Here is a 17244-nt window from a genome sequence, read left to right on the forward strand (position 1 = left end):
TAGTGGAGGCAGCAGCAGCAGCAGCAGCAGCGAGGGTTGATGGATCATCGGACAGATGGGCTGTGAAACTCTTCTCCCGTGGGCATCGAAAAAGAGTCTTACTCCTGGCTCTGCTAGGAGAGGGCGGTACAGCAAAGTGAACTAATCCCCATCTGTTTGCACCTGTACGGGGATAGTGTTGTCCCCTTGCACAAGGTGTAGGACTTTCTTTTTAAATCCTTTATATTAAGTTCACTTGCGGCACTTGCTTGCGCGCTTACGACCGTGCAAATCTTTCGGTCGTTTTTAAATCCTTTATATTAAGTTCACTTGCTTGCTTGCGCGCGTACGACCGTGCAAATATTTCGGTCGTTTTTTAACCCACTTCCCGTGATCCAGTCGAGCTGACATTTTGCACACAGACTCGTTGTGCGTGACAATTTATTTTCGTGAAAAAATCTTTCAAAAATGTTCCACTTTTTAGGAAAAAAAAAATTTCATATTTAATTTAAAATACCAATGTGATAAAAATGAAACTCTTACTCAAGAAAAACAGAAATGAATAATAAAATAAAACCGATGCCACGCATATAAAGGATTTATAGTGAAAAACTTTGTTTTTACGGGTAAATTTTTTCCTGTTAAGGCCACGGTGTTATTGGCTAATTGTGCTTGTGCACCATTGTATGGATGTATGTAGAACTTTTTTCTCACCATACGTAGCCAACTGCGCTATTTGGTAGTAGTAGCAGCAGCATCACCAAATGATGCGTTTAAATACGAAGCATGTTGGTCCTTTGGGGCAGTGGCGCTGCCCCGAGGTGGAGCATTCACCGCTTTGCATTTTGCAGAGGTTAGTGGTTCGAATCCGCCAGGCCGCACTGGTTATACCATCGCGGGTGTGTTAGGAGATGAATAGCAAAGTACTGCGCGCGACGTCTGCTTCACAGTGGGTGTTAAAAGATCCCTGTGGCGTCATTCGGTAGGTGTCAGGCCATCGTGGTCCAACTTTGCCAAAAAATAAATTTGACTCCGTAAATTGCTCAGCCGGGATCACACGTAGCAAGCATCTCTCCTCACCATCCCCCCACCCTACTGCATAAAACTTGGCAATACTTTTCTGAAAAAGAGTCATGAGACTCGGCGAGGCTTTCCCTGGGTACAAAGACAAACTGTTTTTTATTTTTTTAGGGAAGGCCCACTGAGCTATGTAGCTCTTTTTCAGAAGCAACCTGGCCACAAATGATAGCTCAACGAAGTGGCTTATCGTGTGGAAATTTATAGCAGCCAATTACTGTAAATGCATGTTTCGAGATGTGGAGGGAAAAACCGGAGGACCCAGAGAAAATCCACGATCACGGGGAGAACACGCAAACTCCAGACATACGGGCGTCAGGCTCGGGATCGAACCCACAACTGTCTGTGTACTCGGCGAGCTAGTTAACATCTTGCCACCGTGGGTGAATAGCAGTGACAAAAACAATACAAACCGCAAAAGCCTACGTACTGATATTCCAGAATATTGATTCCTTGGGGGTGAAGCAAGTATTTATTCCTTGGTGCACGTAGTTCCGGGGGGGATCACATTTTCTCTGACACGGGCTCCCAATGCTCATCTAGACAAGACACTTGAATGTACATCTCGTCCGCTCAGTCCGCAGCAAGACTTCTACGCTGCTGCACACATCGAGGGACACACAATGGCTGGGTTCGGCCTTGCTTCCTGTGCGCGTGTGCTTCCCCGTTGCTTCTGGCTGCCGCGCTTCTGACCTCCCCGCCGCACATCCAGGAAGCGGCCGTCCAGATGCGTTTAATTTTCGCGGCTTGTACTGAGGCTGCCACTACCACCACCACCACCACCGCCGCTTCCCCCCCCACCCCCCAAACCCTCCGCCACTCCGCAGTGTCGAGCTTTGACACAGAAAACCCGAGGATCGTTACACGGCGATGTTACTAAGGAACTCTCCCCACGTGAACTGTGACCTCTGGCCCGGTATGCCGGTTCTCGCTAGGACTGTAATAATAGTGGTCTGTACCTTATGCCCAGGGATGCTGCCGCAGTGCTGTAATGGAACAAAAACAAGCCTGTGTTTAGAGTATTTGTCTGCCATGGATTTCCACGTGATAAGCCACTCCATTAGACTCTCATTTTGTGGCCAGGTCGCTTCTGACAAAGAGCCTACATAGCTCAGTTGGGCCTTACCTGGTAAAATTGTTTTAAATAAACTGTTTAATTTAATAGCGAGCTCAATGAACTTGAAAATTCAGAGGGTATCAGTTCGATTCCATCTCCTGGCCCGGCATTTAGAACAATGGTAACATTTTCTTACACCCCCCTCTCCTGCCTACCCTCTCCCCCCACCTTCCATCGACCATGTATGCCTACCGAGCAGTTTTAAGACGGTTCAACCACGGTCAGTCCATCGGCAAGTCGCGTGTGGTGGGCCAAACGCTGGGGTATTCCCACCTCTTCCAAGACGGCTGGCAAGCGGGGAGGAGTAGGCCAAAGAAACACGCCCGTTACAGCTCCCCTCCAGTGGAGGCCCCTCTGCCGGGAGTGCCACGAGCGAGCGCATCTGCCCGCGCAAAAAATCGAGACCGCCGCGACCGTGGTGTGTCTAGCCCCGGGGGGTCGGCAAACCAAAACAACAAGGAGAGCCATTTTTTTCGACCTCGGTGTTTGAAGGGCCGCGATGCACGTGGTGAATACGGGAGCGACGGCTCTTGATAAATAACGTCCCGAAGCGGTCCTTCAAGAGCCACCGCGTGCGGGCCTCCGGAATCCGCAAGGTTGCCGACCCCCTGGGTTCAGCCGGTGCTTTGTACGCACGACCTCGAGTCGCTCGCTCGTCGTAACTCGGACGCCGCTCACGGAAGCCGCGTTGCTCTTTCGATTTCGCTTTATTGTGACCGTGCCGCAAGTACGTTTGGTAATCGCGGCGAGCCTTACAGCGCGAAGAAAGCCGCTGTGTGTGTGTGTCACAGACGAGTGGAGGCTCTCTGATAGTTCCACAGTAGAGAGGGGGGGGGGGGGACGACGATAATGTCACTCTGTGTGTCCCAGGTAAATAATATGAAGGCCATTTTTCAAATTAGGCCACGCGTTTGGGACCGCGACACCGCACCGGCACGTAGTGGTCTCCTTCGTCGTTTTTTAAAACCTCACGGGATCTTTAGGAATCTTTAACGGCTGCTGTGAAGTGGACGACTCCGTGTCTTCGTGGTTAATACACCGCAGTATTAACCGGAGTGGTTTATGCGTGGTTAATACACTCGCGGTATTAACCAGGGTGATTTACTCGTGGTGCGGTTGTAAATAAACACCGCTCAGACTTATTTATCCTTTGTCCCCCTCCACTTATTGGACATCGCAGTGGATGCAGAGCCCATCGCTTTGAGTGCATTACGACTCCATATTAATCGGGGGAATCTATTATTCAATGGCGGTGGATGTAATATTTATCAACCTTCGGGAGGACAAAAATCAAAGGGACAAGGTGCTCAACCCCTCCCACTCCTCGTCGATGAAGTTTGCGTGTCCCGGTCACGCGAGTCACCCCTAACGTTTGCAACTAAGCAGAGTATTCGGCGATGCTGCATTGGCAGTGGTGCACAAGCGCAATTTATGTTGCTATGAAGAAGGGCCATTGCCCTAAACGTCACCTGCCATGTATTTATTGTTTCCTTTTTGATAAGGCCAACGACAACGACCGCCATTCGCTGACTAAGTGGCGGTGACGTCACCGCGGCGCTTGTGCCAGGCTGCGTGCCCTTCGAGGCTATCGCGTAGGTCACGGGACATAACCCTGCAGGTGCCGTGGGCTGCGCAAAGCCGAGGGTGTCACCATCCCCTCGCACCGCCTTCCTGCCGACGTGAGCGCCACCGCTTGGGCGATCGCCGAGCAAACGCTTACGCGGGCGAGCGGCAAGCGGGCGTCGGAGAGCGTTGTGGAGTCCCGTGCGCGTGCATGATTTTTCTTCCCCCTTGCCTCGGCGCGTGCGTGACACGTGTGCAGGACCAGTTTGAGGGCGTGGAGCGGCACACGCTGTGGGGCGTGGAGTTCCTCGAACGCTTCTCCAAGTTCGTGAAGGAGCGTGCCGAGATCGAGATCGGATACGCCAAGCAACTGCGGTACGGTCCCCGCCCCCCCCGCCAGCTCTCACCGAGCACCACGCACAGCGCGGTGGAGCGCTCTCTCTCCCACGCCAGCAGCACCCAGGCGCCATCACCATCATCCACCTTCAGGCAGCAGCTCAAGGCTTCTTGCCTGTTCAGGATCTCACCTGTCCAGGCTTCTCAGCTGTCCAGGAGCTTGCCTGTTCTGGATGACATGAGCTTTGGCTCCTGCCTCCGAGTTCTTGATCGAACAATGCGTCCGATTCGTTAAATACGTGCGCGTCCTAAATAGCATTTATTATGATTCATTATATTTATTAATGTTATAAAGGGTGGCATCGATGGCGCCCTGTTGTTTCCCTGCACGGTCCCCACAGAAGTGCCGGGCGCTGGGTTTATCGACGCTCCAAGTCGAACGAACTCTCCGCACCACTCCCACATCTCGACGAAAATGGCCAAAACACATTGCCTTGGCGACTTGCCTCCCTCCCCCTGCCCCGCCACCCCCCGCTGTTGGTAATGGAAACATCTGCACATCGCCCCCCCCCCCCTCCACCATCCGCCGCCGCCCCCGATAAAAAAATTGGACAAAAAATGAACGTTGGTGAAGATGAGAATCCGGCCCTCTGTGTCTCTCTTCGCACAAAAAAGCGCTCATTCACAACGGCGGCTGGCTGGCTGGCTGGCCGGCTCGGAGGTCACAGCGGCTGAGCTGGCACCCGCTGACATCCTGTGTTCCGGTCCACGTTTTAGCCCAACTGCTGCGTATGTTTCTTGCTGCCGCTACGTCGCGCACCCCCCCCCCACCCGCCCGCCCCACCGCTGTCGTGCGACGAGTCAGTGGCAGGGCGGATTGGGGAAAGTTGCTCCCCCCCCCCCCCCCGACTGAGTTGGAAATGAGGTCACTGGTGGGGACACCAGAGGCAGCTCCCAGGTGGCTTTCCTTGACTGCGAAATTCAAGTTCCTCATTCATTGTTTGACTCCATACAATGTACCCCCCCCCCCCCCCCCCCCCGTGTGTTTACAGTCACTCCGTAGTGTTTACGGCACAGCAGCTGCTTTTCAGTGTCTTGCTGTTCAGTTCTCGCAGTCGGCCGACGCGGTTATCGTAACGTGCGTCATCTGTGCCACGGTGGCTAGGAGATGTTAACTGCCTCGCCTGGTATACAGGAGGTCGTGGGTTCGATCCCGATCCTGACGCCTGCTGTGTATTTGGAGTTTGCGTGTCTCTCGCTTATCACCATCACGGTGGCTAGGAGATGTTAACTGCCTCGCCTGGTATCAGAGGTGTGGACTCGAGTCATGTGACTTGGACTCGAGTCAGACTCGAGTCATGAATTTGATGACTTCAGACTCGACTTGGACTTGCATAACAATGACTTTGTCCCACCTCTGAGGTGTGGACTCGAGTCATGTGACTTGGACTCGAGTCAGACTCGAGTCATGAATTTGATGACTTCAGACTCGACTTGGACTTGCATAACAATGACTTTGTCCCACCTCTGCCTGGTATACAGGAGGTTGTTCGTTCGACCCGACCTTGATGCCTGCTGTATATTTGTAGTTTGCGTGTCTCTCTCATCATCATTATCACGGTGGCTAGGAGATGTTAACTGCCTCGTCTGGTTTACAGGAGGTCGTGGGTTCGATCCTGATCCTGATGCCTGCTGTATATTTGGAGTTTGCGTGTCTCTCTCCCCATGGTCGCGTGAATGTTTTCTCCGGATCCTCCGGTTTTCCCGTCACATTTAGAATCAACGTCACGCGTTTAGAGTATTTGGCTGCTACATATTTCCACGTGATAAGCCCCTTCGTTGAGCTGTAATTTGTGGCCATATTGCTTCTTAAAAAGAGCTAAATATAGCTCAGTGGGCCTTACCTGGTAAAATAAAATAAACATTTGTTTAGTTTATAGTTTAATGGTTTAGTTTAAGTAAAAATAATATTAGCCGTTTCATTTTTAAAGGGACGCCGATTTACCATTAACGGTCACGTTGATCGGCGCCGCGATCACGCCGCGCGTGCGCGCGTCACGAGCGATCGAAAGCGCCGCTCGCTCAAACGCAGCTGTAACAGCAACAATAATATCGCTAAAGGTCACTGCGACTGCGCACTAATGAGCAATGTGAAATATTCTCAGCGGCAGCCGACGCGGGGGGAAGGTCACCGCGCGCTGGTGGTGCCTTCACGGGGAAAAACGAATTCGCCACCCGTCGCGTCCTACGACGTTCGTGTTGCGGTTTCCGCGAATCGGTCTTCGGTCGCGCCGTCGACATCGTCCCTGAGCGTGCGATGAAACGTTGGCAGCTGACAGCGCACCACCCCGTGTATGCGGGCAACAGCCCCCCGGGATATTGTCGCAGAGAAAACCCGGTTTATTCGCAGGCAGTGGCTGATACCTGGACTTGAACTCAGTTGACTCGGCGGTGTTGGCTCAAAGTATGTAGATGCCTGAGCCACCAACCCTTCCTCCTGTGCTTCCTAAATATTATTAATCGTTAAGGGTATTTATATATTTTATTTTTGCCTCTGACAGATGAGACTGTCTGCGTGTTATACGAGCCAGACTCTACTGGGGGGGTCTCCTTTTCTAGGGGGGGGGGGGGTGGTTTGCCTCCAGAGCTAAATTTGATTTAGTGGAAGAAAAAAAACGTAACTTTTTTTTAAAGCATTTTTCCCCCGCAACTTTATCGCGACCGCGCTACCTTTGACGAAGAATCCGTTCGCAAATCTCGCAGGGGCGGTGCGAGCCCCTCCCGTGTTGTCAGAGAATGGCCCGTGGAAGCAGACATCACAGAGCTACCTCTGAGATCCTTTCTGCGACTGACCTTTTTAATTCTCGAGAGGTGAAATGTTGATCATATTAATTGCAGAACTCGATTTTTTATGATGGGTTTTTTTTCTGTGTGTGCATTTGTGGAGACCATCAATTGGCCGAAACCATAAACCCACGACGCTTAAGAACTCCGGTTTAAGTCGCAGGCAGTTGCTGAAAACCTGGATTCGAACCTCGGCCCTCAGTGGTGCCGGCTCAAGGCTCTCTGACCTTCGTGCCACCCAGCGACGCTGGAACGCCCCTAGTGGCTTTTGGAGTCACGTAAATCAAACTAATTTATTTTGCGAAGATAATGTGTAAGGTACATGATTAATTGCATGTTGTTGTCTTTCCCCCGCACCTGCGGTTGGCTACGTACGATGTGAAAGAAGTTCGGCATACGTACTACAGTATAACCCTCCACTCCACCTGCCAGAGCCAGTCAAATCAAGTTGTCACGTGGGCGAATGTGCCAATTGAATTGTTTTTTTATCTAAACCTGTGGAGGAGAAACATTGAAAAGCCCCAGCGAAAGAAAAAACATTTTGACAATCTTATCCTTTACGTTTTTACACCCAGCATCGTCAGGCATTAACGTTGGGGCGCAACGGTGGCTAGGAGATGTTAATTACCTCGCCCAGTATACAGGAGGTTTGCGCATCTCTCTCCCCATGGTCATGTGGATTTCTCTCCGGGTCCTCCGTTTTTTCCCTTCACATTTCTAAACGTTCGTTTATAGCATTTGGCTGCAATACATTTCCACACGACAAGCCACTTCATTGAGCTATCATTTGTGGCTAGGTCACTTCTGAAAAAGAGCTACATAGCTCAGTAGTGCCTTACCTGATAAGTTCAGTTTTAAATAGTTTAATGCATCGTCAGCCGCCCGATCTGGCTCATTAACGAGGTGCCCGTGACCGCCGTCACGAGTGGATTGTTGTGGCTCGCGTGATTCGGTGCACGTAGCGCGACGCTCAAGGTTTCGATGTTGATTGAGGAATCGATGGGACTGTTACACCTCTGCCAGGTGGGGTGCCTACGAGACGAGAGGCGGTTTTTGCGTTCGTGCCGTCCGGTCTTCCTCCTGCGACCCACTGACGGGATGTGTCCGCTTTGTTTCCTTTCAGGAGCCTGGTGAAGAAATATCAGCCGAAACGCAACTCGAAGGACGAGGATGAGTACAGGTGAAGGAGGAGGGCGTGAGTGAGTGAGTGAGTGAGCGAGCGAGTGAGTGGGCGAGCGAGTGAGTGTGTGAGCAAGGTAGCAAGCGAGTGAGTGGATGAGTGAACGGGCGAGCGAATGAGTGGGCAAGCGAGTTCATGGGCAAGTGGGTGAGTGGGCGAGCAGGTGAGTGAGTGAGCGAGTGAGCTGGCGGGCGGGCGAGCGAGCGAGGGAATGGGTGAGCGAGTGAGTGTGCGTGTCAGTGTGCAAGCGAGAAAGTGAGCAGGCGAGTGGATGAGTGAGTGAGTGAGTTGGCGTGCGAGTGGGCAAGTGAGGGCGGTGATGGAACAGGACACAGGGCAAGAGGGTCATGGTATGGCGTGAAGTAGATCAGAGATGCAGCCCGCCACGCTGGATTTGCAATCCAGAGGATGCCGGCTCGATTCCATCTCCCGGAGCAAAAGTTTCTAAAATACCTCCCCCCCACCCCCGCCGCCTCTGTAATTGTGTACTCCACAGATGGCTGATCCGGTGGTCGGGTAATGTGTGGGTACTCCTCTTCCACGACGTCCGGCATAGCGTGGAAGAGTAGGCAAAAACATTACCATCCAGAAGTGCTATGTAGATATCCCTCCAGGGGCTCTCTCTAAAGCTCCCTCTAGCGGAGGCCCTTCCGCCAGCGGAGGCGAGAGCGAGCAATTGCAGGGCTGCGCCTTTGCCTACATGGATCACCCTGTATAAGCGCATCCCTTCAACGTTAGACCCGCTTCCTGTTCGCGCCTGCCCTGTAACTCTGCCATATCTCCTCCTCCTTCCTTCCTCCTGCGCTTGTCTTTCCGTCTGCTCCCCCCGCCCCCACTCCTTCTCCCTGCCATCCCCTCTCCCGCACCTCCCCCCCACCGCCCGCCCACGCAGGTTCTCATCGTGCCGGGCGTTCCTGGCGGTGCTCAGCGAGCTGACGGACTACGCGGGTCAGCGCGAGGTGGTGGGGGAGTGCCTGTCGGGCGCCGTGGTGGTGGAGCTCTTGCGCTACACGCAGGAGCTCAAGACCCAGCGCAAAGCCGTACGTCGCCGTGGGGGCCGCGTGCGCGTCCGTCCGTCTTGACTGTCCGCCCGTCTCGATCGGTCGCTAGCTGCTTGCGGAGCTTCACGGCGGTTTGAATTCGGCGGCCGCCCTGATTAATGCTGATTAAAACATTTTTTTATAATCTGAACATGATTTTTATTTAGTAGGTAAGGCCCACTGAGCTATGTAGCTATTTTTCAGAAGCTACCTGGTCACAAATGACAGCTCAACGAAGTGGCTTATCAATGTGGACATTTATAGCAGCCAAATACTCTTAAATGCGTGACGTTGATTCTAAATGCGGAGGCAAAAATTGGAGGACCCGCAGAAAAATCCACGTGACCACGGGGAGAGAGACACCGCAGACTCCAAATATACAGCAGGCGTCAGGTTTGGGATCGAACCCACGACCTCCTGTATACCGGTCGTGTTCTTTCATCATCGATGTCGCCGTCCGCTGTTTAGTTTGACGACCTCACCATTGGACGGTGGTATCAACGAGAAGAACTTTTTTTCTTACTACCAAGTTTCTCGTTGTCCTTCCCCAACACCTCCGATTAGCACGGTTGGTGACATACGGTGCGAAAGAAGTTCAACGTACATATAGTGGACGTTAAAGATCGTGCGACGTCGTTCGCCACTGCGGGCCTGTGTTGTGGTCTCATTTGGAAAAGATAATTCCGCCAATTAAAAAAAAAATTCCCCGCAAAAAATTACTCGATTGGGATGACACACAACAATCACTGCTACGCTTGCTTACCCTGAAAAGCCTCACTGAGTCTCAAGACTCTTTTGCAGGAGGGTCCTGCCAAGTTTTTCGCAGCAGGGTTTGCTGCTGCTGCTGCTGCTGCTGTGTGTGATCCCCAATGGAGTAATTTTCAGGTACACTTAGCATTGGGATGTTTCGGTCCAGCACCGGTTGACATTGCATTGGGGTTTTGTTTTTGCTGTGGCAAGAAACTGGAGAACCCAGCAGAAATCCATGCTAAACAGGGGGGGGGGGGGAGAACATACAAACTCCAAACGAAGACAAAGATCGCCTGTACAGCCTGAACAGACTGTAGGGGCAAGTGCTGTTAGCGAGCACCAATAAAAGCCGGCACGGCACACGAGGGGGTGGGTGGCCAGCACCACGCTCGGCCGCCTTTGTCTCCCTAGTGGCGATGTTTACACACCACACAGGGTACTCATTTGAGGCTTGGTCAACCTAGGGGCGGTACAGGACCGGTTCAGATAATCGTCACAAGTGTTGTCTGTGAGCGGGGATCGGACTCGGGCCGCCGGGTTCGTAGCGCAGCGCGCTAACCGCTACACTACCGCTCTCGCTCGATCACACTCTGCAGAACAGGGGAATCGAACCCAGGCCCCTTGTTGCCACGTGGCACGAGGGACGCTGCGGTGCCACCCCGCTGGAGAGTGCTCCAGGATCCGTCCGGTCTCTCACCATCGTGTCTCTCTCTGCAGCTGGTTCACGATGGACGAAAGGCTCAGCACCACGTGGAGAGCTGCCTCAAGCAAATGGAGACGGTAACCGACGCACTCACACCACCACCACCACCCCCACTCACACCATCACCACCACCCACACCACCACCACCACCCACACCATCGCCACCACCCCCACCCCACACCACCACCCACACCATCGCCACCACCCACACCATCACCACCACCCCCACTCACACCACCACCACCTACACCATCACCACCACCACCCACTCACACCACCCTCCCACTCACACCATCGCCACCACCCACCCACTCACACCACCACCATCACCACCCACTCACACTGCCACCACCCCCTACCCACACCACCACCCACTCACACCACCACCACTACCCACACTACCAACCACCGCAACCCCCACTCATACCACCACCCACACCATCACCCCCATTCACACCACCACCACCTACTCACACCATCACCCACTCACCCCACCACCACCCACTCACACCACCACCACCCACTCACACCACCACCAACCCACTCACACCACCACCAACCCACTCACACCACCACCACCACCCACTCACACCACCACCAATCCACTCACACCACCACCACCCCCCACCCACCCTCCTCTGACTGCCCCTCTGTTCAGTATGGCGTGCGTGTGTGTGTGTAGCGGTTAGCGCGATGGGCTATGAACCAGGCAACCCGGGTTCGATTCCCGCTCACGGCCAACACCAGTGACGATTATCTGAGATTATCTGAACCGGTCCTGGGCCTCTCCTAGGTCTACTCAGCCTCAAATGAGTACCTCGTGCAGTCTTTAAACATCACCACTGGGGAGACAAAGGCAGTCGGGCGTGGTGCTGGCCACCCACCCCCTTGTGTACCGTTCCGGCCTTCATAGGTGCTCGCTAAAAGCACTTTCCCCTACAGTCTGTTAAGGCTACACTGGGGATCTTTGTCTTTTTGCATTTATGTGAGGAGCGTTGGTGCAGCAGCGGTCAGCGCGCTGCACTGCAAACCTGGCGACCAGAGTTTAGTTCGCACTCGTAGCCAACACCAGAGAACTGGTCCTGGCCCTCCTCCAGGGCGACGTAGCCTTAAAAACGAGTACTTGCTACGGTGTGTAAACATCACCGCTGGGGAGAAAGAGCTATCCGGGCGGGGTGCCGGCCATCCCCCACCCCCCTTCGTGTGCCGTGCCGGGCCTTCGCAGGGTTGCTGCTTCTCGCAAGCAGCACTTGCCCCCGAACAATCCTGTCGATGCGAACACGGGGGACGTTTGACCCCGTCGTGAACCCCCCTCTTCTGCCCTCGCAGAGCAAGAAGAAGTTTGAGCGCGACTGCAAGGAGGCGGAGAGGTCGCTGCAGAACTTTGAGAAGCTGGACTGCGACATCAACGCCACCAAAGCCGACGTTGAGAAGGTGAGCGTCGCTTTCACTGAACTGGGTTTTTTCTTTTTAAATCCTTTATATTAAGTTCGCTTGCTTGCTTGCTTGCGCGCTTACGACCGTGCAAATCTTTCGGTCGTTTTTTAACCCACTTCCCGTGATCCAATCGAGCTGACATTTTGCACACAGACTCGTTGTGCGTGACAATTTATTTTCGTGAAAATATTTTTCCATTACTTTACACTTTTTAGGAAAAAATATATATATATTTAATTACCAATTGCTTAATAGTGGCAGGCAATCATCTGACCCATAGGTGGCAGCCATCTCAAGCCAGAGGACGAGAGGACTCTAGCCGCCACGCATATAAAGGATTTATAGTGAAAAACTTTGTTTTTACGGGTTAATTTTTTCTCACTGAGCTCTTTTTTGAGAAGCAATCTGGCCACGAATGAGAGCTCGACGAAGCGGCTTATCGTGTGGAAATTTACACCAGCCAAATAATCTAAAACGCGTGACGTTGATTCTAAATGTGGAGGGAAAAAACCGGAGAACCCAGAGAAAAATCCACGTGACCACGGGGAGAACATGCAAATTCCAAATATAGAGCACATTTCAGGGTCGGAATTGAACCCACGTCCTTCTGTATACCAGGCGAGGTAGTTAACATCTCACCAGCAAGGAAGCCCTTGACAGAATTCAACATCAGTCGCCTCCATATCACTCTTCTATCGCTACTACTACTACGACGACTGTGGTCACAACGTGAATCGCAGAGACAAGATACCCGTGCCACTCAACCAGCAGCCACCCAAACCTTACGCGCACCCCCCTCTCTCTCCTTCATCTCTTACTCCTCCGTGCACCCCACTCCTTTATCTGGAATCCCACACCCACTCTCCTCCACCTCCTACTATTCATGCACCAACAACCGCTTTCTTTCCCTTCTAACTCTCACCTCAAACCTCCCTCCCCTCTCGTCCCGATCTCTTACCCCTCCCTCCCAATGTCCCTCTAATTTCCTCATCCCACGCGCCCTCTCCTCTTCCTCTCTTCCTCTGCCCCTCCACCTCCTCTTCGTGTCTCTCCCGTCTCTCACCCCCTCACATCCCCGTCTTCATCTCTCACCCTCCCACTCCATCCTCCGACTCCACGTGCCCCCACCCCCCACCTTCCTCCATCTCTCACCCCACCTCCTCCCTCCTTGTCCTCTTTCCTCCCCATTGTCGCCCCCTCCCCCCCCTTGCCCCGCGCCGCTCCTCGTCTCCCGCTCAGGCGAGGCAGAACTCGACGCTGAGGCGCACGATGGCGGACGAGAGCAAGAGCGAGTACGCGTCGCAGCTGCAGCGCTTCAACACGGAGCAAAAGGAACACTACCATGGCGTCATGCCCAAAGTGTTCCAGGCAAGTCTCGTACCATGCACGCAGCCACAACAACAACAACAACAGCGACAACAACAACAGCAGCAGCAGCGGCAACGTCATCTACACTCGCAGCATTATCAGCGACAGCAGCATCATCATCGTCGTCGTCAACAGCAGCTGTGCCGTCAACAGCGTCGCCATCGTCAGCAGGAGCATCATCATTGTTGTCATAATCAGCAGTTGCAACAGTAGAATCATCATCATCATCATTGTCATCATCAGCGGTTGCAACAGTAGCGTTATCATCATTATCATCATTGTCATCATCATCAGTAGCTACAACAGCAGCAGCTTCATCAACAGTAGCATCATCAACGGTAGCATCATCAACAGCAGTTACAACAGCATCATCAGCAACAGTAGCATCATCAACGGTAGCATCATCAACAGCAGTTACAACAGTAGCATCATCAGCAACAGTAGCATCATCAACAGCAGCATCATCATCGGCAGAAGCAGTTACAACAGCAGCATCATCAACAGTAGCATCAACAACATCGTCATCATCATTATCAACAGCAGCAGCAGCTTCATCAACAACAGTAGCATCAACAACATTGTCATCATCATCAACAACAGCATCAACACCAACAGATTCTTAGCAAGTTGTGGCGACATCACCACGGCACTCGGTCCAACTCTGAGGTCACGGGAAACGTCGAATGCGGCTCGCTGCCAGGAGGTCGGGAGGTCAGCAGGTCATGGGACAGTTCCAGTTGGCACGGGTTATCTGACGCAGAGAGAGGGAGACTGCACAGCCTGTGCCGCTTCGCTACACATTGTAAAACATTTATATAAACTGGAAAGTGTTGTTCAAAACGAAGTGGTGACACTGATCGGTGGTGCAGTGGTTAGCGCGCTGTGCTACAAACCCAAGCGCCCCGAGTTCGATTACCGCTCACGGGCCAACACCAGCGACGATAATCTGAACCGGTCATGGGCCTCCCCTAGGTCGACTCAGCCTCAAATTAGTGCCTGGTGCGATGTGTTAACATCACCGCTGGGGAGACAAAGGCGGCCAGGCGTGGTGTTGGCCACCCACCCCCTCGTGTGCCGTGCCGGCCTTCATGGGTGCTACTCGCTAATAACACTTGCCCCAACAGTCTCTTGAGGCTATACGGGGGAATCCTTGTCTTTGTGAGTGCTCCTAGGTCGACTCGGCCTCAAATGAGTACCTGGTGCGGTGTGTAGTAAGCATCGGCAACAAGGGAGACAAAGGCAGCCGGTCGCCACGTGAGTAACCGCGCGTTTTCCGCCGCGCGCGTTCGCAGGGTCTGCAGACGCTGGAGGAGGGCCGCATCGTGCGGCTGGGCGACGCGGTGAAGCAGTTTGCTGAGTCGGAGCGCCGCGTGTTGCCCATCGTCGCCAAGTGCCTGGAGGGCATGACCCGGGCCGCCGACGCCATCAACCACGGCAATGTGAGGGCGAGCGCCCCGGCGCCTACCGGGCCCTGACCAGGGCTAACCGGCGCTCATCAGCGCTAACCGGGGCTAACCGGGGCTAACCAGGGCTAACCGGGGCTAACCAGCCCCAACCAGGGATAACCGGGACTAATCAGAATGAGTATTTGTTTATATGGGAGCTCTTTTTTTTAAGTTTGAGTTTTCAGTTTCATTTATTTGGTATAGCCCTGTGAGCCATTCGGCTCTTGAATCGGGTGCAACCCGCAACAAACAAAAAACTAAAACATGAACAAGAAAACATCTTAAAGTGACTATGCGCAAACAGAAAAATCCAGGAAAAAACAGCAAAAGAATCTTCCAGGGCTGGGAAACCCACAGTGGCGTTGGCCTCGCCACCGATGACGTGGGATTTTTTTTTGAATGAGAAGCCCATTCAGTAAAGGAGGAGCTTCTCTGGATTACTTGAGCTGTGGCCAAACATCCCAATGCAGGACCCACAGAGAGCCCGGGTAATTGTTTTGACAGTGGCCGGTTCTGGCCTCCTTCCCACAAGTGCTTATGCGGTTTTACCTCCTCGCCTCTGTGCGATTACAACATTCTACAGTGTTTTAAGATGCAAATCACATGAATGGCGCTGTATACGTCTATATATAAATATGAATTATTACATGCGCAGGTACATATAATCCGGTTATTATCGAGTGGATGTTTTCACTGACGTGTGTGCGTGTCTGCGGAGTGGTTAGCACAGCGCTTAGCTGTGCCACAAACCCGGCGATTCAGGTTCAGTTCAAGGCCACGGCTAACATCGATGACAAGTGGCCTTAAATGAGTACCTTCCGTGGCCACCAGTCCCTTCGCACTCACAACTGATACCCGTCATTATCTCCCGTAGCCACCAGTCCGTTCGCACTCACAACCGATACCCCCGTCATTACCGGCCGTGGCCACTAGTTCACTCACACCGCATGTAGGCTCTACTACGCTTGTAAGAAGTGTTTAATATTATTATTCACGCGGGAGGAAGCCGGAGTACCCGGAGAACACCCACGCCTTGCGCGAGGGGGCAACACTCTACCCCGCCCCCCCCCCTCCGTAAAGCTGGAATAAACGGATTGCGATGAGTCCACATTTTGCTGCACTGCATTCTCCTGGCACAGCCAGGAGTACGGTTCCTCCTCGACGCCCACGGGAGGAAGGAAGGGAGTTTCAAACGACATCTGCGTGTGCGGTCATCCACCAACCCTCGCCGCCGTTGCTGCCTCCACAGCGCCGGATTACAGGCCACGCCACGTGCAGTGTGGCCACCGTCACCGCCACCGGCTGTAAAAGTCCAGCCAGCACCTGCGACGTGACCGCCCCCCTGCCCGTCTTCATTTCCCTCTGCCGTCTCTCCCGGGGCAGGACTCTCAGCTCGTGATAGAGATGTGCAAGTCCGGCTTCGAGCGCCCGAGCGACGTCGACTTTGAGGACTTCAGCCAGTACATCGGCAAAGCCTGGCCCGAAGCGTCAGGCAGCGGAGGCGGCGGAGGCGGCGGCGGCGGGGGCGGCGGCGGTGGCGGTGGGGGCGGTGGAGGCGGCACGCTGACGTCGGCACAGCGCTCCGACGGACGTCCCGACATACGGGGCAGCGTCGGCCGCTCCAAGACCAAGCTGTGGCTGTTTGCCAAGAAGAGCAAGGTGAGAGGGATCGGGCAGCGGAGGGTGGGCGGGTGGGCGGGCGGGAGGACGAGCGTGTCCTGACCTGTGCTAGACAGGAGGGCCGAGCTGCCTTGCGCGGTTTGTACGTCTGGCTGTCTGGATGTCCTTGTCCGTGTGTACGTCTGGCTGTCTGGATGTCTGGATGTTCTTGTCCATGTGTACGTCTGGATGTCTGGCTGTCTGGATGTTCTTGTCCATGTGTACGTCTGGATGTCTGGCTGTCTGGATGTTCTTGTCTGTGTGTACGTCTGGATGTCTGGCTGTCTGGATGTTCTTGTCCATGTGTACGTCTGGATGTCTGGCTGTCTGGATGTTCTTGTCTGTGTGTACGTCTGGATGTCTTGCTTGTCTAGCTGTCTGCATGTTCTTGTCTGTGTGTGTGTCTGGATGTCTATCAGCCTGTCTGTTTGGCTGCCCATTCGCCTGGCGCCTCGGTAATTGGTGAATCGGTTAAAAATATATTTTTCCTACGCCTGCCTGCCTCTGTCTGTTTGTATATCTGACAGGCTGTTTTCCTGCCTGCCTATCTGTCTGTACATACACTATATATACATACAGTACATATGTTTGTCTGGCTACTTGGCTGTTTGCCTGTTGTCTGTCAACCTATCTGACTGTCAGGCTGCTTGCCTGCCTGTCTGCCTGCTTGCCTGCCTGGGTGCCTGCCTGTCTGTCTGCCTGTCTGTTTTACTGGACTTGATTAGGTTTGGAGGGAAGAGATTCAT

At 53.4% G+C, this 17244-nt stretch overlaps 1 protein-coding gene across 4 annotated transcripts in view; it reads left to right on the top strand.

Moving 5' to 3' along the window:
- Positions 1–17244, top strand: part of LOC133354636 (formin-binding protein 1-like) — a 74646-nt gene that overhangs the window by 40229 nt on the left and 17173 nt on the right. For all 4 annotated transcript variants that reach the window (XM_061571655.1, XM_061571656.1, XM_061571657.1 and 1 more), the window contains exons 2-9: positions 3996–4111; positions 8040–8096; positions 8989–9136; positions 10604–10666; positions 11919–12023; positions 13266–13394; positions 14687–14833; positions 16223–16498. In XM_061571655.1, coding sequence (XP_061427639.1) covers positions 3996–4111; positions 8040–8096; positions 8989–9136; positions 10604–10666; positions 11919–12023; positions 13266–13394; positions 14687–14833; positions 16223–16498 — 1041 coding nt within the window. The remainder of the gene's footprint in view (positions 1–3995; positions 4112–8039; positions 8097–8988; positions 9137–10603; positions 10667–11918; positions 12024–13265; positions 13395–14686; positions 14834–16222; positions 16499–17244) is intronic.

The sequence above is a fragment of the Lethenteron reissneri genome, chromosome 48 (genome assembly GCF_015708825.2).
Source record: "Lethenteron reissneri isolate LAM-NWPU_2019-01 chromosome 48, ASM1570882v1, whole genome shotgun sequence".
Taxonomy (NCBI): Eukaryota; Metazoa; Chordata; class Hyperoartia; order Petromyzontiformes; family Petromyzontidae; genus Lethenteron; species Lethenteron reissneri.